This window comes from Centropristis striata, chromosome 14 (genome assembly GCF_030273125.1).
Source record: "Centropristis striata isolate RG_2023a ecotype Rhode Island chromosome 14, C.striata_1.0, whole genome shotgun sequence".
NCBI lineage: Eukaryota > Metazoa > Chordata > Actinopteri > Perciformes > Serranidae > Centropristis > Centropristis striata.
The window spans coordinates 15,127,656-15,150,712 of NC_081530.1; the positions used below are offsets into that span (position 1 = coordinate 15,127,656).

Sequence of the window (23,057 nt, forward strand, 5' to 3'; positions counted from 1 at the left end):
CTTGAACGCCTCATTACAGATACTTTATCAATGATCCCCCATGATCAGCGTTGGAAGTAGCACTACTACAGCATAAAAAAGCACTCCATTACAAGTTAAAAGTCCCGCATTCAAAATGTTTCAGTCAAATAAATGCTATTAAAATATTGCTAATGAAACAATATGGTAAGTAGTATTTAAATGCTGAAAGTGGATGAGATGGAGCCACTTTAACCTATGCTTTTAACCAATCAATTTACTGTTGGATGGCTTCATTTAAAAGTAAAAATATAAAAATAAAATAATGGATCTTGTTTTATAAGCTTACCTTTACTTGTTACAACCAGTGGTGGAATGTAACTAAGTCCATGTACTCAAGTACTGTACAAATTTGAGTGACATGTACTGTTGAAAATTTCAATATATGCTCCACTACTATTCATCTGGATATATTGCAATTATTACTTCAATACACCTTTCTGACAGCTTTAGTTATTAGTTACTTTTGAGATTAAGATTATACATACAAAACATGTGATGGATGTATAAAACATGAAAAAAGTTGAATAAGTTTAGCATTTTTTTGACACTTGTATACACTTGTACACTATACTTTATGTTCATTTTGGAGACAATACATGTGCTCATATCATTTGCAGGAATTTATTTAAAAATGAGTAATCTCCAAAGTGTGGTATTAGTCCTTTTACTAAAGGATATGAATAGTTCTTCCACTAGTGATTATATCATCAAGGCCCTCAAAGGTTTGCAGTGTAGTCAGTAAAACTTAACGAACCCCAAACTCATCTTCATACATTCACTTAAACATTCACACACACTCGAACAGGGGATGCCCTCTTTGGCAACTGAACTGGATTAATTGTCTTGTGGGGTACATGCTCTCCTAAATGACACCAGGCACATTTCCCCCCCTCACATTTAATGTACAGCAATAACCTAAATTTAAATGAGGGGAGATAGTTTTTTCCATAAGGTCAATTTATTAGTAAAGCTATCTCACAGCAGCTGACCGGCTCACCATCTTTTCTACTTTAGCATTATGAAGCAAAGCAGACACAGCATAGTCAAACCACAGTTTGATAATTCAGTCTAAAGGCCTTCATGTATATTTAAGTTTTATAAGCAACATTATGAAGCAATTTTTTGCCTCATATTTAAGAAGTACAGATGAAAGTATCACATCATGATGTGAAAATTAAAGATCTTTTTCCTTTGGGTAGGTGCCAGATCTTCTCAGTATTATGGAAACCATACTCAGGACCACCAGAAAGTCTGGAAGAATGAATACTCCAGAGCCTGACTTTCACCTTCCTAAATATCCCTCAAGTCAGAGCTGGATGAGCCCAGTATTTTTAGAAAATCTCTATAGAGTCACAGTGCAACATGAACCCTGAACATGTGTAAGCAGTAGGTCAGGCATCTTAACAGCACTAAAGGGCTTAAGACTGACTACACAAACAGTACATTCAATCTGCTACACACCTAAATCAAACATTTGTCAACACTGGACAAGGGCGCCATTGGATTTGAGACAAAGAACACACACACTCATGTTTACAGTGGCAAATAGGCATCATCCCATCATATTCTTCATAACCCTCAAACTGTCTTCCAGCAATTGTAAATACATCATTATCCTGCCTTCAGATGAAGTGCAAATAACATTCTTTGGATTATCTGGCGAACTATACATTTTAATTATTCTTAAAACTATGTGTAAGCTAAAAGTAGAATCTTCTTCATACAGCAATTAGCGACTTCACCAGCTAAAACCTGACAAACCAGCTATTCCTAACTATCATGAGTGTACTGTTAAGTTCAGCATTTTGATATATTGAAGCAGTATTGTAAAGTAGTTTACTGATGTAGATAGGGGAGTATTTCAAGCCATTATTTTTTATGATGAAGCATATGAGAATCTGGTTCAGTTCCACGAGTATTTATACCTCACTGCAGTTGCTTGAACAGTCATAAGATTCGAATATGGCATTATAAAAAGAAAAATCTAATCCAAATAAAATCAGCAATGCAAATATAAAAACATGTGCTGGATAGTCTTGGTAAAAAATAAATAAATATCAGCATATGATAAGACAGAGCATAAAGAAGTCCCTCTTCCCTCTGAGTTGGCTGAACATTTCTGAGAAGCATCCCAAATTTTCTGGATGTCCATTTGTCTCTCTATTGCTTTTCATTTGTCTGATGTTGTAACATCAGTGATAAATGCTGGAAAAGTGTGCTGTGCTAAAAAAAAAAAAAAAAAAAGTTAAAATCAATACATCTATCAAGACTATGCTCCTTGATGTGGCCTAGGCCTATTAGGGATGTGGGGGTGAAGGCGTGACGTCCCTGGGTGGCTGCCATGTGACTCCTGCTTTGAGGATTTCTGTAGGGCAGCGCTAGCAGAGGCGAGGACGCCCCCAGCTGCATGGGAGGTGTTAGTGGAGGAGGAATTGCCCGCCAGCTCGATTTTCCCCTCCAGTTTGACCAGCCGCGTCAGAATGTCGTCTAGTAGCACAGCGATAGTCCTCTTCAAGTCAGCTGTGTGTGTGTGCATTTGAGAGGACAGGAAAACAAACACGAGAAATAAATAAATGAATGCTTGAGTATGACTGTTGACAGTAATGAAACACAACTGGGCCTCATGCAAGAACCACTCACATTAACAGATTCGTTCTTAGGCATTAACCTAATTTATGAGATGTCCAGATCTGTTGTAGGAGTCATGTGCATTTAAAATATATATATATACTATATTACTTTCTATGTGAATAATAAATAACAGAAAGTTAAGAAAAGAATACGAAAATGTTCCTTCATGAGGTCATGTGTTGAATGTTTAAGTACAGGAAAGAGTGTAATAACCCCACATTGCACAACATCCCTGACTTCCACTTGAATGCTTACCATAACCAGCCATGGAGGTTCCCTGCGGCCCACCTGGTGCATTCTGGTTCTCCTCTGTCAGGACCTTGACATACCGCCGGCTGAGCTCCAGGATCTGCTCACGTAGTTCAGCACTGCTCTGATGGCGAGGCTGCTGCACAATGTAGCGCAGCAGCATAAGTCCCCACGCCAGGCCGAATACCACCAGCAGCACACTCAGCTTCTGGGACATGTTCCTCCGCAGGAGTGTACCCAGCATGGTACTGGGGTGGCGAAGGGGAGGGGCACTCCAGAGGCCCAATCGGAGGCTGAACGTCTTTTCTTAAGTGATGTTTTAACACCTATTCCTGTGAGGAGATCCTCTTATCCACTGTCTGTCTCTGCAGTGAGGTCAAAGTCCACTGCAAAGCATTCCAAGACCCAGCATGGATTTAGTGCCTCGCTCAAGTAAACTCCAGAAGCACATGTGCTTGCATTATACCAAGACAGCTGAAGAAATTACTCTGACTACTCAAAGCATTCTGCCCCTCCTAAGAGGAGATGAGAAAGTGTTGAGCAACAACAGAAGCCAGGAAGTAGAACCAGAAGGAAGCTGACGCCCACAGACACCGACCGTCAGGGTGTTTTGTAAAGGTGCTCCGGTTGCAAGATGTCTAACGCCAATTCACCCATGCAGACTGTGCGTTCAGGCACTGGCATTTTTGCCTGTGTTGGAGAAGTTTAGGAAATAGACAGAACAGATATTATCAACAAAAAGAGAGTAACACATACCTTTTCCAAAGTCAAATCCAAGAACAGTACCAGCATTTCTAGGTGCATTTGAAAGTTTTTAGTCACATTACAACTCTGATAGTTTACCTTTTTATATACAGTATACTTTACCACATTGACTTAGATGTTACTGTGCTATAAACAACTAAAATGTTTTATTACAGCATTTTGAGAAGGGTGACAACCTGAAACACAATAAAGTTTCAGGTTTCAAAATGTGTCACCTGCTTGTCAGATTATATCACTTCAACTTCAAGCAGTTTCAAGACCTTTTCTTAAAATCAAGCCTTTTCAAACCTTGATTTTCAAGGGTTTCCAGAGCCTGTACAATTCTTAAATTTTCATTTTGCAATGCTGCAATTTCATGAATTGGGAAAAGAAACTTTTGTAGCTTCTGTAGCTATTCCAGATGAGCATTGTGGTTTTTGTTCATAATGACCGTGAGGATTTCTGGGTGGATACATTCACTAAGATTTTCCAACAGACACACAAACACCACTGCATGTGCTGGATGAGGAGCAAAATCCACCTCATCATTGTTGGCAAGGAGCTGGTTGCGACATCAAAGCGGCTTCCGAGAGTATTTAGCGATTATTAAGGACAGATTTCTTTGCTTTGCACAATGGCCCACTCATCAACAAATGTTTTTCAGCCTTTTTAGCCCAGAAACCTGATTACCAGTTTAGATTTCATGGGACCCAGTTTGCAGCTCCATATGGGAGACACAGCAACAGACAGAGAGGCATAGAGGGCATTCATCCTCTAATCCAACCTCCACAATGGCTACTTGAATGTGAGTGCACGGTGCACATGCAGAAGAAATTAGGCGATCATTTCTCAGTTTTCACAACTTTGTCACTGGGTTCATTCTCTCTGTGCTCTCTCTTGGGTGTGGGAGTGTCACATCCTATCGAGGTCAGAGAGGGGACAGTGACTGAGGGAATAAATTATGAAAAGAAAGGTAACAAAATCCGTTTAGGGATGCTACCCAGTCTATCTACCCACACAAACATGTCCTTCCTATGACCTGGGCACTACTGTGCATCAGCAGGCAAGAAGAAGAAAGGAATTAGAAAGTTGGGTGTAAAGACGTAATGATAGTAACAGCTGAAACTGGGCGGTTAGCATAATACACTGTGACTGAAAATATGTAACTGCATTGCCAGACTTCACGAAAAAGCTCTGCCATGCACTTTAAGTGTAGCAACATTTAGTTTATAGTTCCAACAGGCAGAGTGAGAATGTTTTAGCATCACATTTTGAACCTGAAACGAGTAAAATCCTTTCCCATCGTATTTCATGAGAAGAATGTAGAAGTCACATAAATTTAAAAAGACGTAATTATGACATTTAACAACAGATAACAGATATGCAAGTACAAGTGTTACTATAGCTGTGCATTTAAAACAAAACACTGAATGTATGATATGCAGGGACTTTCTGCACAATCAAGTACAGATAACATTTCAGGCTGGCATTTAGATTTTCTTTGGCAGGTGCTAAGTTAACAGGTAATGTATTCCAGCCGCAGGGCAGGAACTAATAAACCTTCAGAATGATTTTCTGTGCCTTCCATATGTCAGGCAGCCAATCACGTCCATCTTGCTTAATCCTAGGGTTGACACTTGATAACAACCAGAAGAGTGTTGGTATCAGATACTGTTGCGTCTTTACCGTCATGTCAGGCTATTCACCGGGCCTCATTATTGTTCCATCATGGAAAGGCACACCAGCTTCAGACAATGAATGTTCCACTTGTTTAGAGCACTGTTAGTGTACCTAATGGGAGGATTGACAGTGATAAGGCACACAATGTCAGTCAAAAATACCTCATCTAGAGGTTAAATATTGACCACAGCAGCTGTGGCATGTGTATCAACAGCTGGCAGGCGGGGCAACAAACTTTATCAGGTGACCTGTATAATATAAACTATAAACTGAAATGCCAAAATCGTTAGGGTGGAGGTAAAAGATATGACTACTCAGATATATTGGGTGTGACATGACATTCACACACACAACTTTTCCTAAACACACACTGAATCTGAAGGACAGCCAACCTATCAGACATGTTGACTTGCTGAACTTGTTTCTAAGCATGTTAAGTTGCACACTGCACATGCATGGTTACATGAGAGGTAAACTAACCCTACACCCAGACAACGAAAGATGAGGAATGAACCATATACTATTTTTGAGAACATAGTTTCTTGCCTTTTTCACCTAAAAGAGATGTTTAAAACAATGGTTAGCACTGAAGCTCAGTTGAAGCTATTTTCAACTGCAACATTCGTTAGCTCGACATGTTAGGTCGCAACGTTCAAACTTGACCGTCAACAAAAGGTTAAATATTATATATAAATGTAGCTAATTCTATCAAAAACAGATACTTTACCTCAGTATGCTGTCTAAGAAGCTACCGTGAGGTTGAAGCAGGGACGAGGAGCCCGAGAGCTCCAGCTGCTACCTCTGGCTGACACTGAATGATGCTTGTTGTTTGGCAACCCTGGGCGGTCGTTGCTGTCGCTGGGGGAAATTTCTCGAGCAGCCCGTTGTCCCCGTTAAAATGGTCAGCTGCCCAGCTTCATGTTGAGGTCAGTTCACTCTGACAGTCATTTCGGCTTCTTCGTCAACGGTCTCGACAACGATGAGGTCCTAGCAAGCAAAAGTCGGTAGCTAGAATTCCAAGCATGCAACTGTGCGGACTGTCATGGTTCCCCTGAACGTCTATTGTGTGCGTCATTACTGCGGCATTATGGGAAATGTATTAGTTAGTTTTCGCTGAATTGAACACAAGACGTAAAGATTAAATAATTCTTTATTGTCATACCAGAAACACATGCATGCACATGATGAGGCACGAAATTAAGTACTGAGGCCCGGTCAAGCAAAGTAAATACAATACAATACAACACAACACAGTGAAATATAAAATCTAGTTTAAGAGAAGTGTGCGATATTTACAAGTATTTGTATACATTTAAATATACAAATATAGTACACAGCAGTCAAGCTAATCTAGCCAATATTGCACCTGTCCATGAGGGGGCATGGTGTGTGATTATTGCACATTTGACGACAGGTAAATAAGCAGTGACATCAGCAGCAGGTGCAGTTTATCCGTTTTAATTTAAACAATAAAACCTGTTCATAGAGGCAGCGCTACATCTACAGGAATAACTAAAGTTTGGGAAAGTATGCTGTCCAGGATGTTAGCAAAACTACAGGGCTGCTAACGTTAATGTAGTCAAGCTAGCATAATTTAAACAATTATAAAAGAATTAAAGAATACAATATTAAGACCAACAAATTTGAATAAAAACAACATAAACAGTTAATTTAGAAAGTGCTTAATTCAATTCAAGCCTAATTTGAGTTTAGTTAGATATACTAACTCTTCTGCTGTTCTTCTCCCCGTGTGTGTGTGTGTGTGTGTGTGTGTGCGTGCGTGTGTGTCTGCAGTTCACTTTGTGACCGTTAGAGGGACATCTTCTACAAACGTTTCCATGGCAGTTACTGTTGTAAACAGAAGTTGTTTACTGTGCAAGACAAAACGCCCTCAGCAATCCGTTTTTGATTTTTGACAATGGAGTCAATATGTCTTGATAAATCAGCTTTACAAGCAGTGGATGACTACTGGGAGTACAGAAGGTTTGTCTCAACGTTTGACTGCATACCTGTCACTCCTAGCTGTTATCTAATAGAGGGATTTCATACACCTGTATATGAAAGACAAATGCCACTATAATAACACTATACCACTTTTGTTATATGCAGGTCACTGTAGATAACTTATCATGTCAGTGTACTATTGTTGATAGTTTGTCTTTTCAAGGATTGTGGGTGAAGATGATGGAGGAAAACTGTTCACTCAAGAGGAATATGAGGAGTACAAGAAGAAGGTGCTCCCTCAACGAGTGAAAAACAGGCTGTACGTGAGCTTTGGTGTACCAGGAGGTATCGACTGCAAACTCATCGGCCCTGAGACACAGTGCTTCTGTACACACAGGTAGTACATTACTCAATAACACCTGAAACCAGACGTCCTTCTCCGCCACCACAAACATACTGGAATAAACACATTTGGGAGTAATATAATTTTGTCCAGGTACAAGCAACATAAGACCGACTTTGAAGTGGTTCCCTCTGAGCGTCCCCTGGCCCTTCCATGCCAGGTCAGGGGATGTCATTGTTCTGCCTACCAGTATGTACCCCGGATTGGGCCGAACTCTGTCCGCTGCGGGTGTAAACACTTTCCTCAGGATCACAGTGAAGCTACTGGACATTTGTGCAAAAAGTGTGAGTCTGAAATTGCCCAAATTAACTCTAACTCCCATGAGTCATACATACAGTTGATGTTCAAGAGGATTTTCACATACTTGTATTCTAATAATAATTTTAAGGCAGTTCCTGTTCTGGCTTCAAGAGCCCCTTCACCTGTGGGTGCGGCCAGCCCAGCTCTGCCCATCAGACCCTGGTGAGTAGAGTCAAATGTCAAACACAGGTTACACACTTGGACCTTAATTTAAACTCGAATCACTTTCTTTTTTGGCAGGTTGAGACAAAAGTAGAGAGGGAGGCCCGTGGTCGGCCCATAGGCAGGGATGTCCCTTATGCTGCCATGGGTGGGCTGACGGGGTTCAGCTCTTTGTTGGATGGTTACCTCGCTTTGGAAGCCAGCAGCTCAGGTCAGCACCAGATATGTAGCCTATATGTGACACTTTAATTTGGAATGGAGAGCTGTAACAGAGAGATTCATTTTAAATTTGTGTATGCATGCTACGTGAGAGACGTGCTTTGTTTCTTGGAATTAGTATTTTGGTGATCCAGCTTTTATTAGATTGTTGTGCATGCATTTCACTAAAGGTGTAGAAAGTTCCTTCAAGAGGCATGTGAGGGCAGCAAAGAGCAGCACAGCATTCTGTTTTGAGTTTTGATCAAGCAAGTCTGCATAGTAGAGAGATGTTCAGGTCAAAAGTGTAAAGTGTGCCCCTTAGATTGAGATTTTTCACCAAATTACATATGTTGTAGAAATTTGAGGGATACAAAAATGCACGCATTTAATTTTGTTGGGAGGTTACCAGAGATTTATTTCTTTGACGACATACCATGTCTTTAGTATATGAGATGATCACGTAGTGTTCCTTTACTAATTATTGGATGTATCAGCATGCTCAATTAAGTTTGCACCTTAAGACTTGACTTCTGCAGGTAGTGAGAAGTCCTTTTGGGCCACTTCTGAAAACCATGGAAATATAATTAATGATGGAATGTGCAACATTTATCACACTTTTTTTGCCCGTTTATGTGCAGTTAATAATGTATGATTTAATATGCCTTTGACTGATTACTCCACAATTTAGCATTTGCTTTGCACAGAGTTAAGAGTTTGAAAATCTCATGTTCATTGAGAATGAACATGAGATTGTATTGTAGGCACCATAACTTCAATTTTAAAGTTATGGCTGGTAATCAGGAATCAGCTTCTGCTTGCCAAAACTGAAAATATGTTTGCCATTTTTACATTACATTACATTACATGTCATTTAGCTGACGCTTTTTTCCAAAGCGATTTACAATAAGTGCATTCAACCTGATGGTACTAGACATATACCACAGGAATCAAGTAAGTACATAACTTTAAGAGCCAACTGTCATTGCTACAGGAGTTTTTAATTATGTTTGAGTAATTAAGATATTATGGAGTAATACCTCAGCTTAGGATATATGTTATATATGTGGGAAGAGAGGGTATTTGGTACCTGTGCTACACAGTGTTGCTACACTGTGCTGTGCCTTTTTTTTTTTTTTAAATGTATGCTGTCCTGAAAAACCTGACTGTGTGAGAACAATTATCCCTTTGGGGACAATAAAGAACCTAACTAACTTTATTAGTGAACTTTAACATAAAAGAGTAAGAGCTCTGTAACCGTAACCCAACAACATTCTTTGTAGTTTGTTTTTTTATTTTGAATTGTAAGTGTTGTCAGTTACCATGTCCACCCTGAGGTATGGAAATTACCAGTACACATAGCAATATTTAAATATCATTAATGCAACAAATAAAATAAAAATGTTTATTTAGGGGAGCACAATTTGCTGTTTACTGTCCCTATTTTCCATACTGTACTTTAAAAAGGGGTTACCACAACCCCCAGCATTGATTGCCAATTTCTTAAATGGTTGCCAATAGCAACCTGGCAACTGTAATTGTCAGGCTTTGGCGTTCTATAAAATATAAGCCTTTACTTTAACCAGCATCTGTGCCTCTAATCCTGGGATAATAATTGCCAGAAACATAGATTTTTAATTAAGTTTCATACCTGTGAGGTACACAACATGCACTGCTGGTTCACATCACATGATTTTCATAATCTTTGCCATGTTTTTCAGATCAAGACAGAGAAGATGGCTGCCAGCAGCAATGCTCTGCATCAACGATCAAAGAAAAGTCAACTAAAGCATCTGGCTCTATTCACCGTAAGAGAGAGAGCAACAAACCTTGAAATGCAACATTCTTCTCAGAGTCCAGGTGTCAATTTAATACTGGACATTTACAATATCAAATAAATCATACACATCTTCTGATCTGTAACATTTAATCTTTATTCCAAAACTTCAGAACATTCACTCACTAAAGTTCTTTATTCTTCAGTAAAGTGTCTGTCTTTGTTAGTGTCGTGACACTGAACTGTCAGCAACAGTAGTGATTAAATCCCACCGCACAACTAAACAATTAACTAACAATATATTGATCCAGTCAGAGCGTGGGTAGCATTAGTATGATGATCCAGATTTCCCAGTTTGAAATGGTTGTCTGTTCAATTTTTGAGAACATCACAGTTTGACAGAGCCTATACCGATCATATATGCGTTGTTTTCTGTATTCCTGCTGCCATGTAAGCTGAAAGTGATAGAAATAGCTGAAAGCAATAAAATAAATAGCGGAAATAGCTAAAAGTAAAGAAGGTTAAGATAATGGATAAGGGTTAAATAACTAGATAGCTAAAAACTTAACTGCTAGTATTTGCATAAAGCTTAGAGGAATGGATACACAGTTGAAACAGCTGAAAGTAATGGATACAATGTTGAAATAGCTAAAAGTAATGAAATAAAGAAATCCATTTCCTTCTATGCATTCTTCCATTTTCTTCCGCTTATCTGGGACCGGGTCGCAGGGGCAGCAGACTAAGCAAGGCATTCCAACCGTCCCTCTTGACAGGTTGAAATAACTAACAATAATGAAAAAATGTTTTAATTATTCAGCTAAAAGTTCTGGATAAATGGTTGAAATGTCCAACTATATCTGCCACTCTGAGTGGTTATTATATTAATGAGAATGACAGAAAACGGTCCTTAACATTGACAGTTAAATTGTATGAAAATAATTGTAACAATATCCACTCGAATATCATTATTAGTTGATCAGTTTAATATGTTCAGATAAAGATGTTTGGAACATGACATGTAGTAGTGATGTGAAGATACTTCAGTTTTTTTTTAGCCTTAGCTAACCCATACTTATAAATATTGCAGTTTTCCAGCAATGCCTTATATTTCTCTTTTGAAACACACTTGATGAACCGGTCAGTTAACTCACAGTTTTGTGCGATTGATGTTCTCCTATTGAGAGAAAGCCGCCCACTCACCATGTCACCAAAATAACACCAGAACGATAGAGCTGCGTCTTCAGTGATGAGCGCCGTTTTTTAATTTGCAGATAGATGTACTGTCTCCGATTGATTAATCCCATTCCTCACGGCAGATCAGCAGTGATGAGAGCTGATTTAATCCATGCAGTGAATGGAGATTGAGCAGGTTGTGTGTTCTCCATTGGCGGCCCACTTACTAACGTCTTTAACTGAGAAATAAAATTAAGTATGATCTAAATGAGGACTCACTCCCACTCAAATGTTTACACTCTGGCGATGGCAAGTCAAACTGGATCAGCATCTACCCTGGTGCATCTCAAGTCACCTGTGTCATAATGTAAATATTACCTGAGGGTACTTGGTGTTTGTGTGTGTGTGTGTGTGTGTGTGTGTGTTGGAGCTGAACAGGTGGTCTCAAGGGAAAGGAAGTAGGGCTCAATTGAGGGATGGAATGGATGCACCTGGGTCTCTGCATGCAGCTCGATGATGAAGAGGAAGTCGAAGGGATCCCATCTGAAGCTGACACTTTAGATTCAGTGTGTATCTACGATGACCATGGTCTCAGGTTGACAAAAGATAAAGTATGTACACACACACTCACAGCCGCATACACGCTTTAAATCACATGTCCACTTCGCTACCCAGAACAGCTCTATCGACTGCTAGAATCGAGCATCCTTTAAGGAAACACTTGACCTGTTTCTACTGATTACTCCTGGACATTTTTTACTTGCAGAGAAAACCCAATTAATATAAGAGGGAAGGCCTGACGCATTAGTCTGGCACAATTACAGTTTAGGGCAATTGCCTCTCCATAGCAACCCCCAGTTTAGTTGGCTACAGGTAATTTATTTCGGCCACTTGTTGAAGGGAATGACTACGACACTTTCCTTATCCCCAGGGAAACCACGCCCAGCTTGACTGACAGACACGACACTGCAAATCAGGACGCAAGCACAGAAGATTAAATTGGCAATTACTGCTCAAGGAAACACTTAATTACCCCAGTGACAGTTACGGTAAGCACACACCGAGACGAAGAACACACTCCCCTAATTTCCCCACAGACAGAGAGAGGTAACAAAAACTCAGGAGCACAGAGAGACACAACAGACCGACAGTTACTGACGATTCACTTAAAACTGTCAACCTGATACTATTTAGAGAAACAGAATTTTCTAATGCAAAAAAAGATGGACACGATCATATGTAAGCTACTTTATTGGCATATTGTATACGTGGAAAACAAATGGAGTCCTTGAAATCGGAGCATTTAAGCATTTCTAGGCTGACTGTTTGTTTCAAGTAGGGCTGGGCGATATGACCTCAAATCAATATGACGGTTAATTGAACATTTTATAGTGATATATCAATATTGAATATCTGTGTGATTTTTAAAGAAATGATGGAAACAAAAAATGATTAACTATTTTGTGATTATTTAGTGAATATTTCAAACCGAAATCAAAGCATCACTTGAAATGAAAACGTCATATTTTAGTTTTAAAGTTTTTCCACAGTGTTAACTTTTGACCTATTGTTGTTCTGTGTCGTCTTCTCTAAACCCAAACTGTGTCCAAATGACGGAAATGGCATTTTCCTGGGTACAAGACGCTGGAGTTTCTCAGTTGGCTCCGTGTTTGAGTCCTCCTCCATGTTGCTTTCATTTACCGGATTGGAAAAAAATCTAAATACTGATCATGAGGCAAGATTACGTCAATAAGAGGTTCTGAATGTCGGTTTTGATGAATTGCCTGTCCCTAGTTTCCAGCTTGCAGCTTTACTGTTTTTCCTCCCTTTTACCTGTCACTACCTGAATCTGTACTAGAAACCAGATTCTAGTCCTGTCACCTGACCAATAAGCCATCCTGACCCTAACCAACCTAACCCCAACCATCTTCTTCATCATGTGTAGAATTAATCAGGTTTACGGTAAGGACCAGACATTGACATCCCCGCATCTCATTTTTATTGTTTTCTGACACAACGAGAAGCATTTTTTAGAAAAAAGCTCTGATAAACAGCCTGTGCACTACATGTTCTGCACCAAACTGCAGGCAGCAGATAAGTGGCTAGATAGTGAACAAAGTGGAGCATTTAGCAGTTAAACATCCAGTGAGAAGGATTTCTATTGGCAGAAAATTACTATAATAGATTAGATTAGATTATACTTTATTGATCCCACAATGGGGAAATTCACTTGTCACAGCAGCAAAAACAGAAGCAGAAGGTGTGAATAAAAATTACAGGGGGAAAAAAAAGTAATAGTTTGAATGAAAAATATAAATATGGATCAAGATTATATAAAAGCTATAATATTCATAACTACGTTTTCTGTGGTGTTTAATAGCTTGAAACAAAGAATCGTTTTTTTTCCTCATTACGTTAAAAATAAGCCCTTTATATCCTTATAGGGAACAGATCCTTTTCCACAGAGTCCATGTTACACCTATATGCTTCTACAGTAGCCCAGAATGGACAAACTCTAACCCAGTTATTGTAGGTAAAAAAGTTATGAATATCTGAATGACCTAAAGGCTATACATTTTTATAATCTAATATACAGTACCATATTAACAGAATAAATAACGCATACATGATTTGTTTCATAATAACACAAAAATAGCCATGTTTTTAATTTAATAATTATTGTTCACATATCATAACATGACTGGTCTACCGTTCCAATAGCTTTCTGTGGTAGCCAAACTTTGAATCAGCTTTTTTTTTTTTTTTTAAGTGGACCTGTGTGCTATTTTCAAACATCATCAACTCAAATTTTCACAGTTTCAGAATATTCTCTTTCCTCCAAGTATCCTCCTCTGATTACCAGAGGGACCTGCTTTTTTTCTATTCAGCACAGATCTAACATGAACAAAATACAGTTTGTTCTGTCTCTAACAAGAACAAAAAACCCATCACAACCTCCTAAAAGCGAAGCACAATCCTACGTATGACTTTGACACATTGGACACATTGGACGTGTGTGTTTGTTACTTCTCCTTTGTGGTGGAAACAGTGGGAAATTGACAGTGCAGCGACTTCATAGAGGCTCTGCTTCAATCCCCTCTGGTGCCGACAGACTCCGGGAGGGGGATGGAGAATGAGTCGTGAGAAATAGATTTTGCTTTCTCACAAAGCACAGTGATAACAAACAGAATGGGATGTTGTGTGGCTAAATCAATAGTAATGTTTGACTAACACAAGTGTGTTTAAACACATGCAGCCGCACACACATATACAGAGATTAATGGAGTGCATATGACCAGAAAGACAAGTATGGCATACTGTATGTTTGACAGAGACTTGGTTTGTTAAGATCAGTGTTTTTTTAGTGCCACTTAAGGCACTTAGTAAGGGGTTATAAGTTGTTGTATTTTAAAAGTGTAAGGTCAATAACACTGGGTCTCCATAACACAAAAAGTCATCACATCTTCTGTTATAAATCAATAATTGTTACGTTTTTTCTCTATAAAGAATGGACAGATTTTATCCATTAACTTGACTTGACTTGACATGACTTAGTAAGTAAGTCAGAATTTTAAAAATCAATTCAAAGTACTTGAACAACTTGTCAATGAAATATAAATGCTGAGTTTCAGAAATTTAAAGCTACCAGCCAGTTAGCTTATATTCACAAAAACCCGTCTGAACACAAAGTAAAAAGCCCCTTAATTAAACAACCAAGCTACAAACAGGATATTTAGTGATGCTGGTAGGAAGATTTTGTGTTTTTTTATAGATAGAACCAGGCTAGCCACACTGTCCTCACCCAAAAAAAACAAGGGCGTCCCTGAAAGCAACTTATCACGACCCGTATTTACTGTTGCCACCTCTAGTGGCCGTAGAAATGATGAGGCGAGCCTGTAACTATATCACAAACTTATTTGAACCAAAACCATGATTTTTCATAAACCTAACCAAGAAGTTGTGCTACTTAAACTTAACCAAGTAGTTTGCCTTCAAAACTGCAACTATTTTATTTGTTGGGCTAGCTGTTTTCAGGTCAAGGAACCGGCTACTGGCTGTAGCTTTACTTTTAGCTAAGAGACGTGAGACTGGTATTGATCTTTTCTATGTCATTCTTGCCAGGAAAGATATGAAAATTTCCCAAAAGTATTCCTTTAAAGCAATTTAAACTTTGTGCCCTGGCTATTATGTCAGGCCAAAATATGATGCTCATATATCTAGATTATGTTTAATATCTTTCTTGTCTCAGGCCTAATTTTTGACCTGGTCTTAATTTAAAGGATCTTAAATAAAACACAGTAGCTGAGTGTGAGTGTAGTATGCTTCTTGTAAGTCTGTGCCGGTGCGTAACAGCTTGTACTCACATAGATTCAGCATTATGTGCTTAAATAATAACATTACATCTGTAAATGCATTTAATTTGCAGAAAAAGTATTTGGACACACTGAAAAGCTGATTGACAGCCATGTAGAAAAATGTTTCTTTCATGAATGCGGCACATCCTTGAGGATCGACGCTTTCAGCCGATTTATTATGCATTAGCTGGCCTGCTTAAATCATACATTTACCCTCCATTAACAGGCTCTTCTTCAGTGAGGTCTGCATCTAGCATTGTGTCTGACATGCTGTTAATATATTTACCCTGGCTGTGCCAGCGGTTATCACATTTACTCTTCAGTCCCACGGCATGCTAAGTGCTGTCAGAAGTGTACTCAACAGACATATTTAAAAGCTTAACCACAACAGTGACGTGATCTGGGCATCATGACGTTCTTATTCAATTGTCTTGTTTTTAAATACATTCATTTCCCCATAAACATCAAAGCCTGTTGAAGGTTTTTAATAGGGGGCTTAAGGGTGTTTTCCTCATATTGCATTTTGTAGATTAAGGTCTGCTATTTAAATCAGAACTGCCGTATTTAGACACCACATCCGCCATAACCTTCAAGGATAGTCAGCCATGTAATACTGATTTTGTAGTTTATAGTAATCGCTTCTTATTTACTGAAGGTGGTCATCAGTTTAAAATGTTTCCGACGATTAGATTGATTTAGCGTTGCCGGATGGGAAATATAAAGCTGTCGTACCAGAGGCTTAAAAATGATTGTATGCAAGTCCTTACCACAAGACCAATTCGCATAAATGTGTCCTTTAAAATAACCTGTGAACCCTCTTAAACTTTTTGAGATGGATACAAATATACGCACATTGTTTTATTTAATTTCAAAGCATATTAGATCATAGCTCACATCAAGCATGATTGGCTGGAAAGAGGCCAAGTGAGAAGAGATGCATAAACACAGACGTAGTACCCTTCTTTTTGCTATCCTGATCCTGCCTGAAAATGAATTAAAATGAGACAGCACAAACTTTAACCAACTTCTAATTGTAAGAGTCAGAATTAGGTAAAATTATTGTACATTATGACACTTTTGGCAATAGACATTAGGGCAAAATTATCGTACAATTCCAATACTTATAATGCTGGATTCATTCATAAAAAAGCGCCAAAAAAGAACACAGCCAGTTGCAAGAAATACAACTTGAAGTTACAAAGGTAAAAATCGATTTACTGTGAATACCGAGCACTTGTAATAATAATAATAATAAACAACATATACAAGCCAACATATATAATATGTGATTAGAATCTGAATTTATCTTTATAAATATTTACTACTCACAGAACTGTGACACATAAGGTCACAACGGGTATCAAACTAAAGTTTAGTGCCCTTTGATGTGGTTACAACTTTCATCAGGTTGCTTAACATCAAGACTGAGGACTCTGACCTGCACACCTGAGCCGAACAACCTGTCGCTGCGTGGCGGCTTGACCTTCTGTTCATCTGTCAATCAAAAAGCCCTTATAGGATGTCATTGTTGACGTGACATTTTTTCTGCGTTCACCTCAGGAGCAGATGCGGCAGAGACACATTTATACAGACCGACAGACACAAATAGATCACAGGAAACAGCAAGGAACACTGATAGAAGAGGTAAAAGACAGGTACACACAGAAACTACATAGGGTGACTCTCATACCAGTGGGGGCTTAATTAGAGTGGTAGAAGAACAACTGAAAAAAACGGAAAAGGACTTAATTTCTTATTTAGCAATTGTCAGTATTGTCCTTACTCTGAACTGAGAGTGGAGAAAACCTTGTGTTCTCCGAGATGCTGTATGGTTCAGTAATTGCTTGCAAAGGCTGTCAATTAATGTCAAAGCCAATACAAAGAAGAACAATTTGGGGACTTGCTTCTTTGAAGTGATGCTAGCTCACAGATCACAGAATTGGATAGCAGGAATGATACTTTTTGGGTGGTAGACCATTTCTGTGAGAACAAGCCAATTATGGTTGTGATTTATGCAAATTACATTGAATCAGTAATGAAATCTAAAACGTATCCTTAGATTTAACAATTTAACGTAGCTCAACACTAAATAATTAGGTTTTTATGGATAAAATGTAGTAATCTTATTTTAGCTGATTGATCCTTTAAATGTGAATCTAATATAAGAACCTCTTTACTCAGATCACCTTCAGTTTGAAGCTGCAGCCCACGTAGCCGACCGGGGGGCTGCCGATGCTCTATCTAAGTAATAGTAGTGCTTGCTTACCAGAAGTAACACATTGTCAGCATAGCACAATAGCATAGTAAAAAGCAGCAATTTAGATGTCAGACGTCTATGTAAAAGTGGTGTAATAGCCAAGACTGTGCAAGATTTTGCCTTTTTTCACTTGTGTTCCTAGTCCGTTTGCATGCAATTGCCTGATCGTGAATATACAGGCAGCCTGCTTGTCAGTGTTTCCTTTTACAGTCGTACTCACTGTAAATTTGAAAAGTGTGATTCACAGCAGCGGAAAATTACAGGCCCTTTCATCTTAACAAATCTTGGGAGAGAACTTATTGTCCAAACCAGGGGGCTGATGGGAGGAGGGGGAAAACAAATTTGCATTTAAACAGCTTGCTCTCTAAACGACTCGTTCACAACAGAAATTATTTTTTTATAACGACCAAACCAAAAAAAAGAGAACAAAAATTTCTCTTGCACAACATTTACCTAAAGATGCCACATTTACAACATCACTTTATCAGTGTTGCAATGTTAATTGTGGGCATTTTATTAGCATAAGCAACCATGACCATATTGGAGATGATTGGTAGGTATCTTTTTAATAGCATTGATATTATTAGTGCTCGGATTAAAATGAATGACCATATTCCCCCATTGGACTTGTCACATCAGCCATTTGTCTCCCCCTGAGCTGGAAGAACGGCGCCCTCTTCCTCTTTTGTGCTGCACAGAAATCCAGCAGATTTCTCCCTAAATCGGACCTGGTTGTCAGAGCTATTTTAATTATAGAACATGTTGTAAATATTTAATGAACAGAACACTGGCTGGGACTAATACCACCCCAAGCATGGACTAATCCACTGTATGTGCAGTGATAGTTTAGATGAGAACAAAACTGCAAACCAGCAAAGCAGATGTGTTAGGGAAAGTATCTTCCACTTTCATGGTGATATATTAATTTTTTTATTACCTTTTAGTAGTTTTATTTGCATATTTTAACTCACTATTCACTGTATACTTTAAAAGGGTACGATGCACCTTGAGCTCACAGTGCAAGATGCATTGAAGAGGCTGTAATATGTTTGCAGAAATTTCACAAATGTCCCAAAATGAATGTGGTGATTCACTGAGTTGCATGATGCAATGTTTCATTCAACCTGCAGAAGCAGCACTGACATGAAGACGTGTGTTTGTATGTTCATAATACTAACTAAGCCGCTCTTTCTGACTGTCTCAAGGCTGTTTGACTCCTGGTAGCAATAGTACATTATGTTCAAAAATAAAAAAAAAACACATCCCTAGGGACCTGGATTTGTGTGTGTGTGTGTGTGTGTGTGTGTGTGTGTGTGTGTGTGTGTGTGTGCGTGTGTGTGTGTTTATTAATCCAGTGTGTGACAAGCATATTTAGTTCCACTTAAGGTTGAGATCGAGGGCCAGCTCACGCTAAAAGAGTAAACAGAAATTATTGTGGCTTTAGTTGTAACCCCTTTGAATGCATTATTTCGCAGTAAGTATTAAAGAAAGTGACTGTGACCGTAGGTTGTACATAAAGATGGACAGCGTATCTTAACGCAAATGAAGCTGGTGCTGGTGACATTATGTGGAGCCAGAGTCTGTACAGGGTGTGATCAGGCTGTGAACTTAATTGCAGCCTGCAACCTTTTTTTCATGTGGCCACAACTGCCCGATCGTGTTGATTCTCCATATACAACATTTGGAAGATCAGACCCTACCTACATAGCATATGGTAAATGGTAAATGGACCTGCACTTATATAGCACTTTTGCGACCACTCAAAGCTTTACACTACAGACTGCGCTCATTCACCCTTTCACACACACATTCATACTGGTGGCAGAGGCTACCCTAAATGGTCCCACCTGCCACCATTGGGAATTCATTCACACACCGATGAACACAGCATCGGGAGCAATTTGGGGTTCAGTATCTTGCTCAAGGATACTTCGACATAGGCTGCAACGGTCAGGGATCGAACCACCAACCCTTCAGTTAGGGGCCAACCAACTCTACCAACTGAGCCACAGCCGCCATATGAGCAGCTGTGCCTCAGGTGGAACAGCAGCCGCCCACTGATCGAACGGTTGGTGGTTCGAACACCATGTTGAAGTATACTTGGGCAAGATACTGAACGCCAAGTTGCTCCCTATGCTGCGTTCATCGGTGTGTGAATGAATTCCTGATGGTGGCAGTTGGCACTGTTTAGGGTAGCCTCTGCCACCAGTATGAATGTGTGTGTGAATGTGGTCGCAAATCAACTAGAAAAGCGCTATATAAGTGCAGGTCCATTTACCATTTACCACAGCTCCTGGTACAGGCCCTCGTGTTACCACATTTAGACTACTGCAGCTCTCTACTGGCAGGTCTTTCTTCATGCACCTCCAGGCCTCCAGAACACAGTGGCATGTCTGGTCTTCAACCAGCCCAAAAGACCTCATGTCACTCCATTACTCATCTCTCTGCACTGGCTCCCAGTTACAGCCCGTATCAAGTTCAAAACCCTGTCTCTTGCCTACAAAACAGCAACTGGCACAGCTCCTGCCTACCTGAACTCCTTTATTCAGGTCAACTCACCCTCACATTCACTACGTTCCAGTGAAAGGCGTCTGGCTCCTGCTGAAGGGCCCTACTTCCTAAACTAGACTCTTCTCCTCTGTAGTTCCCTGGTGGTGGAACGAACTTCCTAACAAGGTTATGATAGTTTTAGATTTTTCATGTTTTAGTTTTAATTTCGTTGTCAATTTTTGTTTTCAAATTCAGTTAGTTTTAATTAGTTTTTAGAGTGTGTTTGCTAGTTTTAATTAGTTATTATTTTGGGGAAAATGCTTAGCTTTAGTTTAGTTTTTATTAGTTTTAGTGTTAGTTTTAGTTTTTTTGTAATGGGGTCCGTGTTGGGTGCGAGATTCAATAAAGTCACAATAAATATTTCCTTTATTTCTTTTTTCTTATCCATCTCAGCCCCAATAAGTTAAGTAATTAATAAAACCAGATAGATGAAATAGCTTTCATATCAAGCAAAAAGGTTTATGCATGAAAAAGTTGACAAAGACGAAAACGAAGGGCATTTTTCACTATAATTTTAAGTTAGTTTTGAAACCACAAAATACTGTTTCAGTTAGTTATCGTTTTTAAAAAAAATCGTTTTTATTTTTATTTCAGTTAACGAAAAAAACTTTCAATTCTAGTTTTTCTTATTTCGTTAGTTTTTGTTAACTATAATAACCTTGCTTCCTAACTCCGTGTGATGCTGAGTCCCTCTCAATCTTCAAGAAGAGATTAAAGACATCTCTTTACTGAACCACTTCACACATAATCTACCCAGATGGAGAAAAAAAGAAGCACTATTTGCACTGTCCATATGCACTGCCTGATAGCACTTACGTCCTATTGGACTCAAACTGAACCCATGGCACTTACTCATGAGTAGTCTTGACTTGTATCAAATGTACATCGCTTTGGATAAAAGCATCTGCTAAATGACATTGTAGTAGTGGTACTACTGTAGTAGTAGCTTCACAAAGCTGCTATTATGACTGAAGACTCCTAGTGTTGCTGTGTTCTTAGGTGACACATGTGTAGCCTAACATGGCCTCTTCTATTTTGGCCAGTCCACTTCATGGATCATCGAGTTGTGCATTCAGAGGATGCACATTTGGTCAAATCTTAAAATGTCACCTGTGTCTGAAACATTAGAACTGATGCATCATCCTAAATCATCATATTGAGTTACTTTACTCAGTCTGATGTTTGAGCAAACATTAACTGACCTCTCAACTTAGTCTGGCTGCTTTATACATCTGCTTCATTCATATGTGAGGCACTTACGTAGGCACAAGCTGTTTGCTTAAAAAGGTGTTATACCTATTGAAGTGAGCCACCGAGTGTGTATGTGTGTGTATCCCTGAAGAGGACTAGAAGTTCTAATTCCCTGCCTGCGATCATCATGATTCGGTCATGACTTTGTGCTCCATGTTCTCTCACTTGTGCTTCATTCCTCATCTCCCTCGTAACATCCTGTGTTATACAAAAAGCCCTTAACGCATCCTCTGCACAGCTTAAAAAGCAGCACTGCTGAAGAATACTGATTTTGATAGATTATATGGCTGCGAGCCGGTATACAAAAGGATTATGAATAGGAAGTAAATGAAGCACTTGGTGATAGAGATTCATTTAAAGTGCTATTTGGGTTTTCTTATTAAGTGGGTTTCTTGGAGATTGAGCTCTTCTTTGACTGACGTGTCTTGATATTCACATTTAGGCCTTTTGTTCATGTTGAGTGTCCCAGTCTCTCTTTCCTGATGGAACGAACTGCAAAACGAAATTAGTGGACCGATTCAGTCGAACAGCGTGTCGAGAAAGGGGCTCGTGTACATGTGAGTCTGTTTGAGATCTTTTTATTCCAGATCACCCGAGGCGTCCTTATCGGAGCTTCTTTTGGTGAGGACGATTCATTTGAAGTTCGCCCACGGTGTCACATTACTGCCACTCTTTTGTGTCTTCAGATGGGATTATTGATCCCATTATGCAGAAGAATCACTACTTGATTGTGAGATAATTTATCACCTTCTTCCTCAGCCTCATAAACACCAAAACATCAAACTCAGCATGTGTGTAGCAATCTGCTTGAAAGTGTGTGTTGAATGCTACAGTCACTAGAAGGGTGTGTGTGTGTGTGTGTGTGTGTGTGTGTGTGTGGCAGTGTGTTGTGCCTGTTTATATACACACACACCTGCATTTGAGACATATAATGTAACAGTAGCCCAGTTTAGTGATATTTCCAATGGAAATATTGTGTATCAGATCCTCCACAGTGGCTTTGTAGTGAACTTATCACACTTTCTCTGCTCTATTGTTGTTATTGCAATTTTCTAAGTAATATTCCTATTGGGACATTGGTCCTATTTGGTTAGTATTTTAATGTGTGTGTAGCAGCCACATTTTTTTAAATAAACGATTTAATCCCTAATCCTTTTTGACTCACTGGAAACATAATGCTTATTAACTCACTCTATTTTTAGTTTGCATTGTTATTTTTTACGTATTTTAAATTGATGTAAACAGCTTTTTTAAAAAGCACCCTAATGACAGCATCAGCAGTGACGTTCACGTGGAGAAAGGCACAGACTTGCGCTAAACGGAGCGCACCTCTGACGCGTTTTCTGCGGATATAAAACCCTCCGC

General features: G+C 39.1%; 2 protein-coding genes across 3 annotated transcripts; one reads left to right on the forward strand and one right to left on the reverse strand.

Annotated features, from left to right (window-relative positions):
* Positions 1-628: 628 nt before the first annotated feature.
* Positions 629-6,397, reverse strand: ccdc126 (coiled-coil domain containing 126). Of its 2 annotated transcripts, none has more exons than XM_059349569.1 (3): positions 6,053-6,397; positions 2,908-3,591; positions 629-2,541 (listed from the first exon to the last, which is right to left on the reverse strand). In XM_059349569.1, exons 2-3 carry the CDS (start codon positions 3,143-3,145, stop codon positions 2,291-2,293), a joined length of 489 nt encoding a protein of 162 aa, XP_059205552.1. In that variant the 5' UTR covers positions 3,146-3,591; positions 6,053-6,397; the 3' UTR covers positions 629-2,290. The 2 variants fall into 2 exon arrangements, with proteins under 2 accessions (XP_059205552.1, XP_059205553.1); XM_059349570.1 differs by lacking the exon at positions 6,053-6,397 and adding an exon at positions 5,332-5,972.
* A 701-nt stretch (positions 6,398-7,098) lies between these two features.
* Positions 7,099-10,242, forward strand: fam221a (family with sequence similarity 221 member A). Its single transcript, XM_059349571.1, has 6 exons — positions 7,099-7,308; positions 7,493-7,666; positions 7,766-7,956; positions 8,061-8,134; positions 8,213-8,345; positions 10,051-10,242. The coding sequence occupies exons 1-6, from the start codon at positions 7,244-7,246 to the stop codon at positions 10,161-10,163; spliced, it is 750 nt and encodes a 249-aa protein (XP_059205554.1). The 5' UTR covers positions 7,099-7,243; the 3' UTR covers positions 10,164-10,242.
* The last annotated feature ends 12,815 nt before the right edge of the window (positions 10,243-23,057 follow it).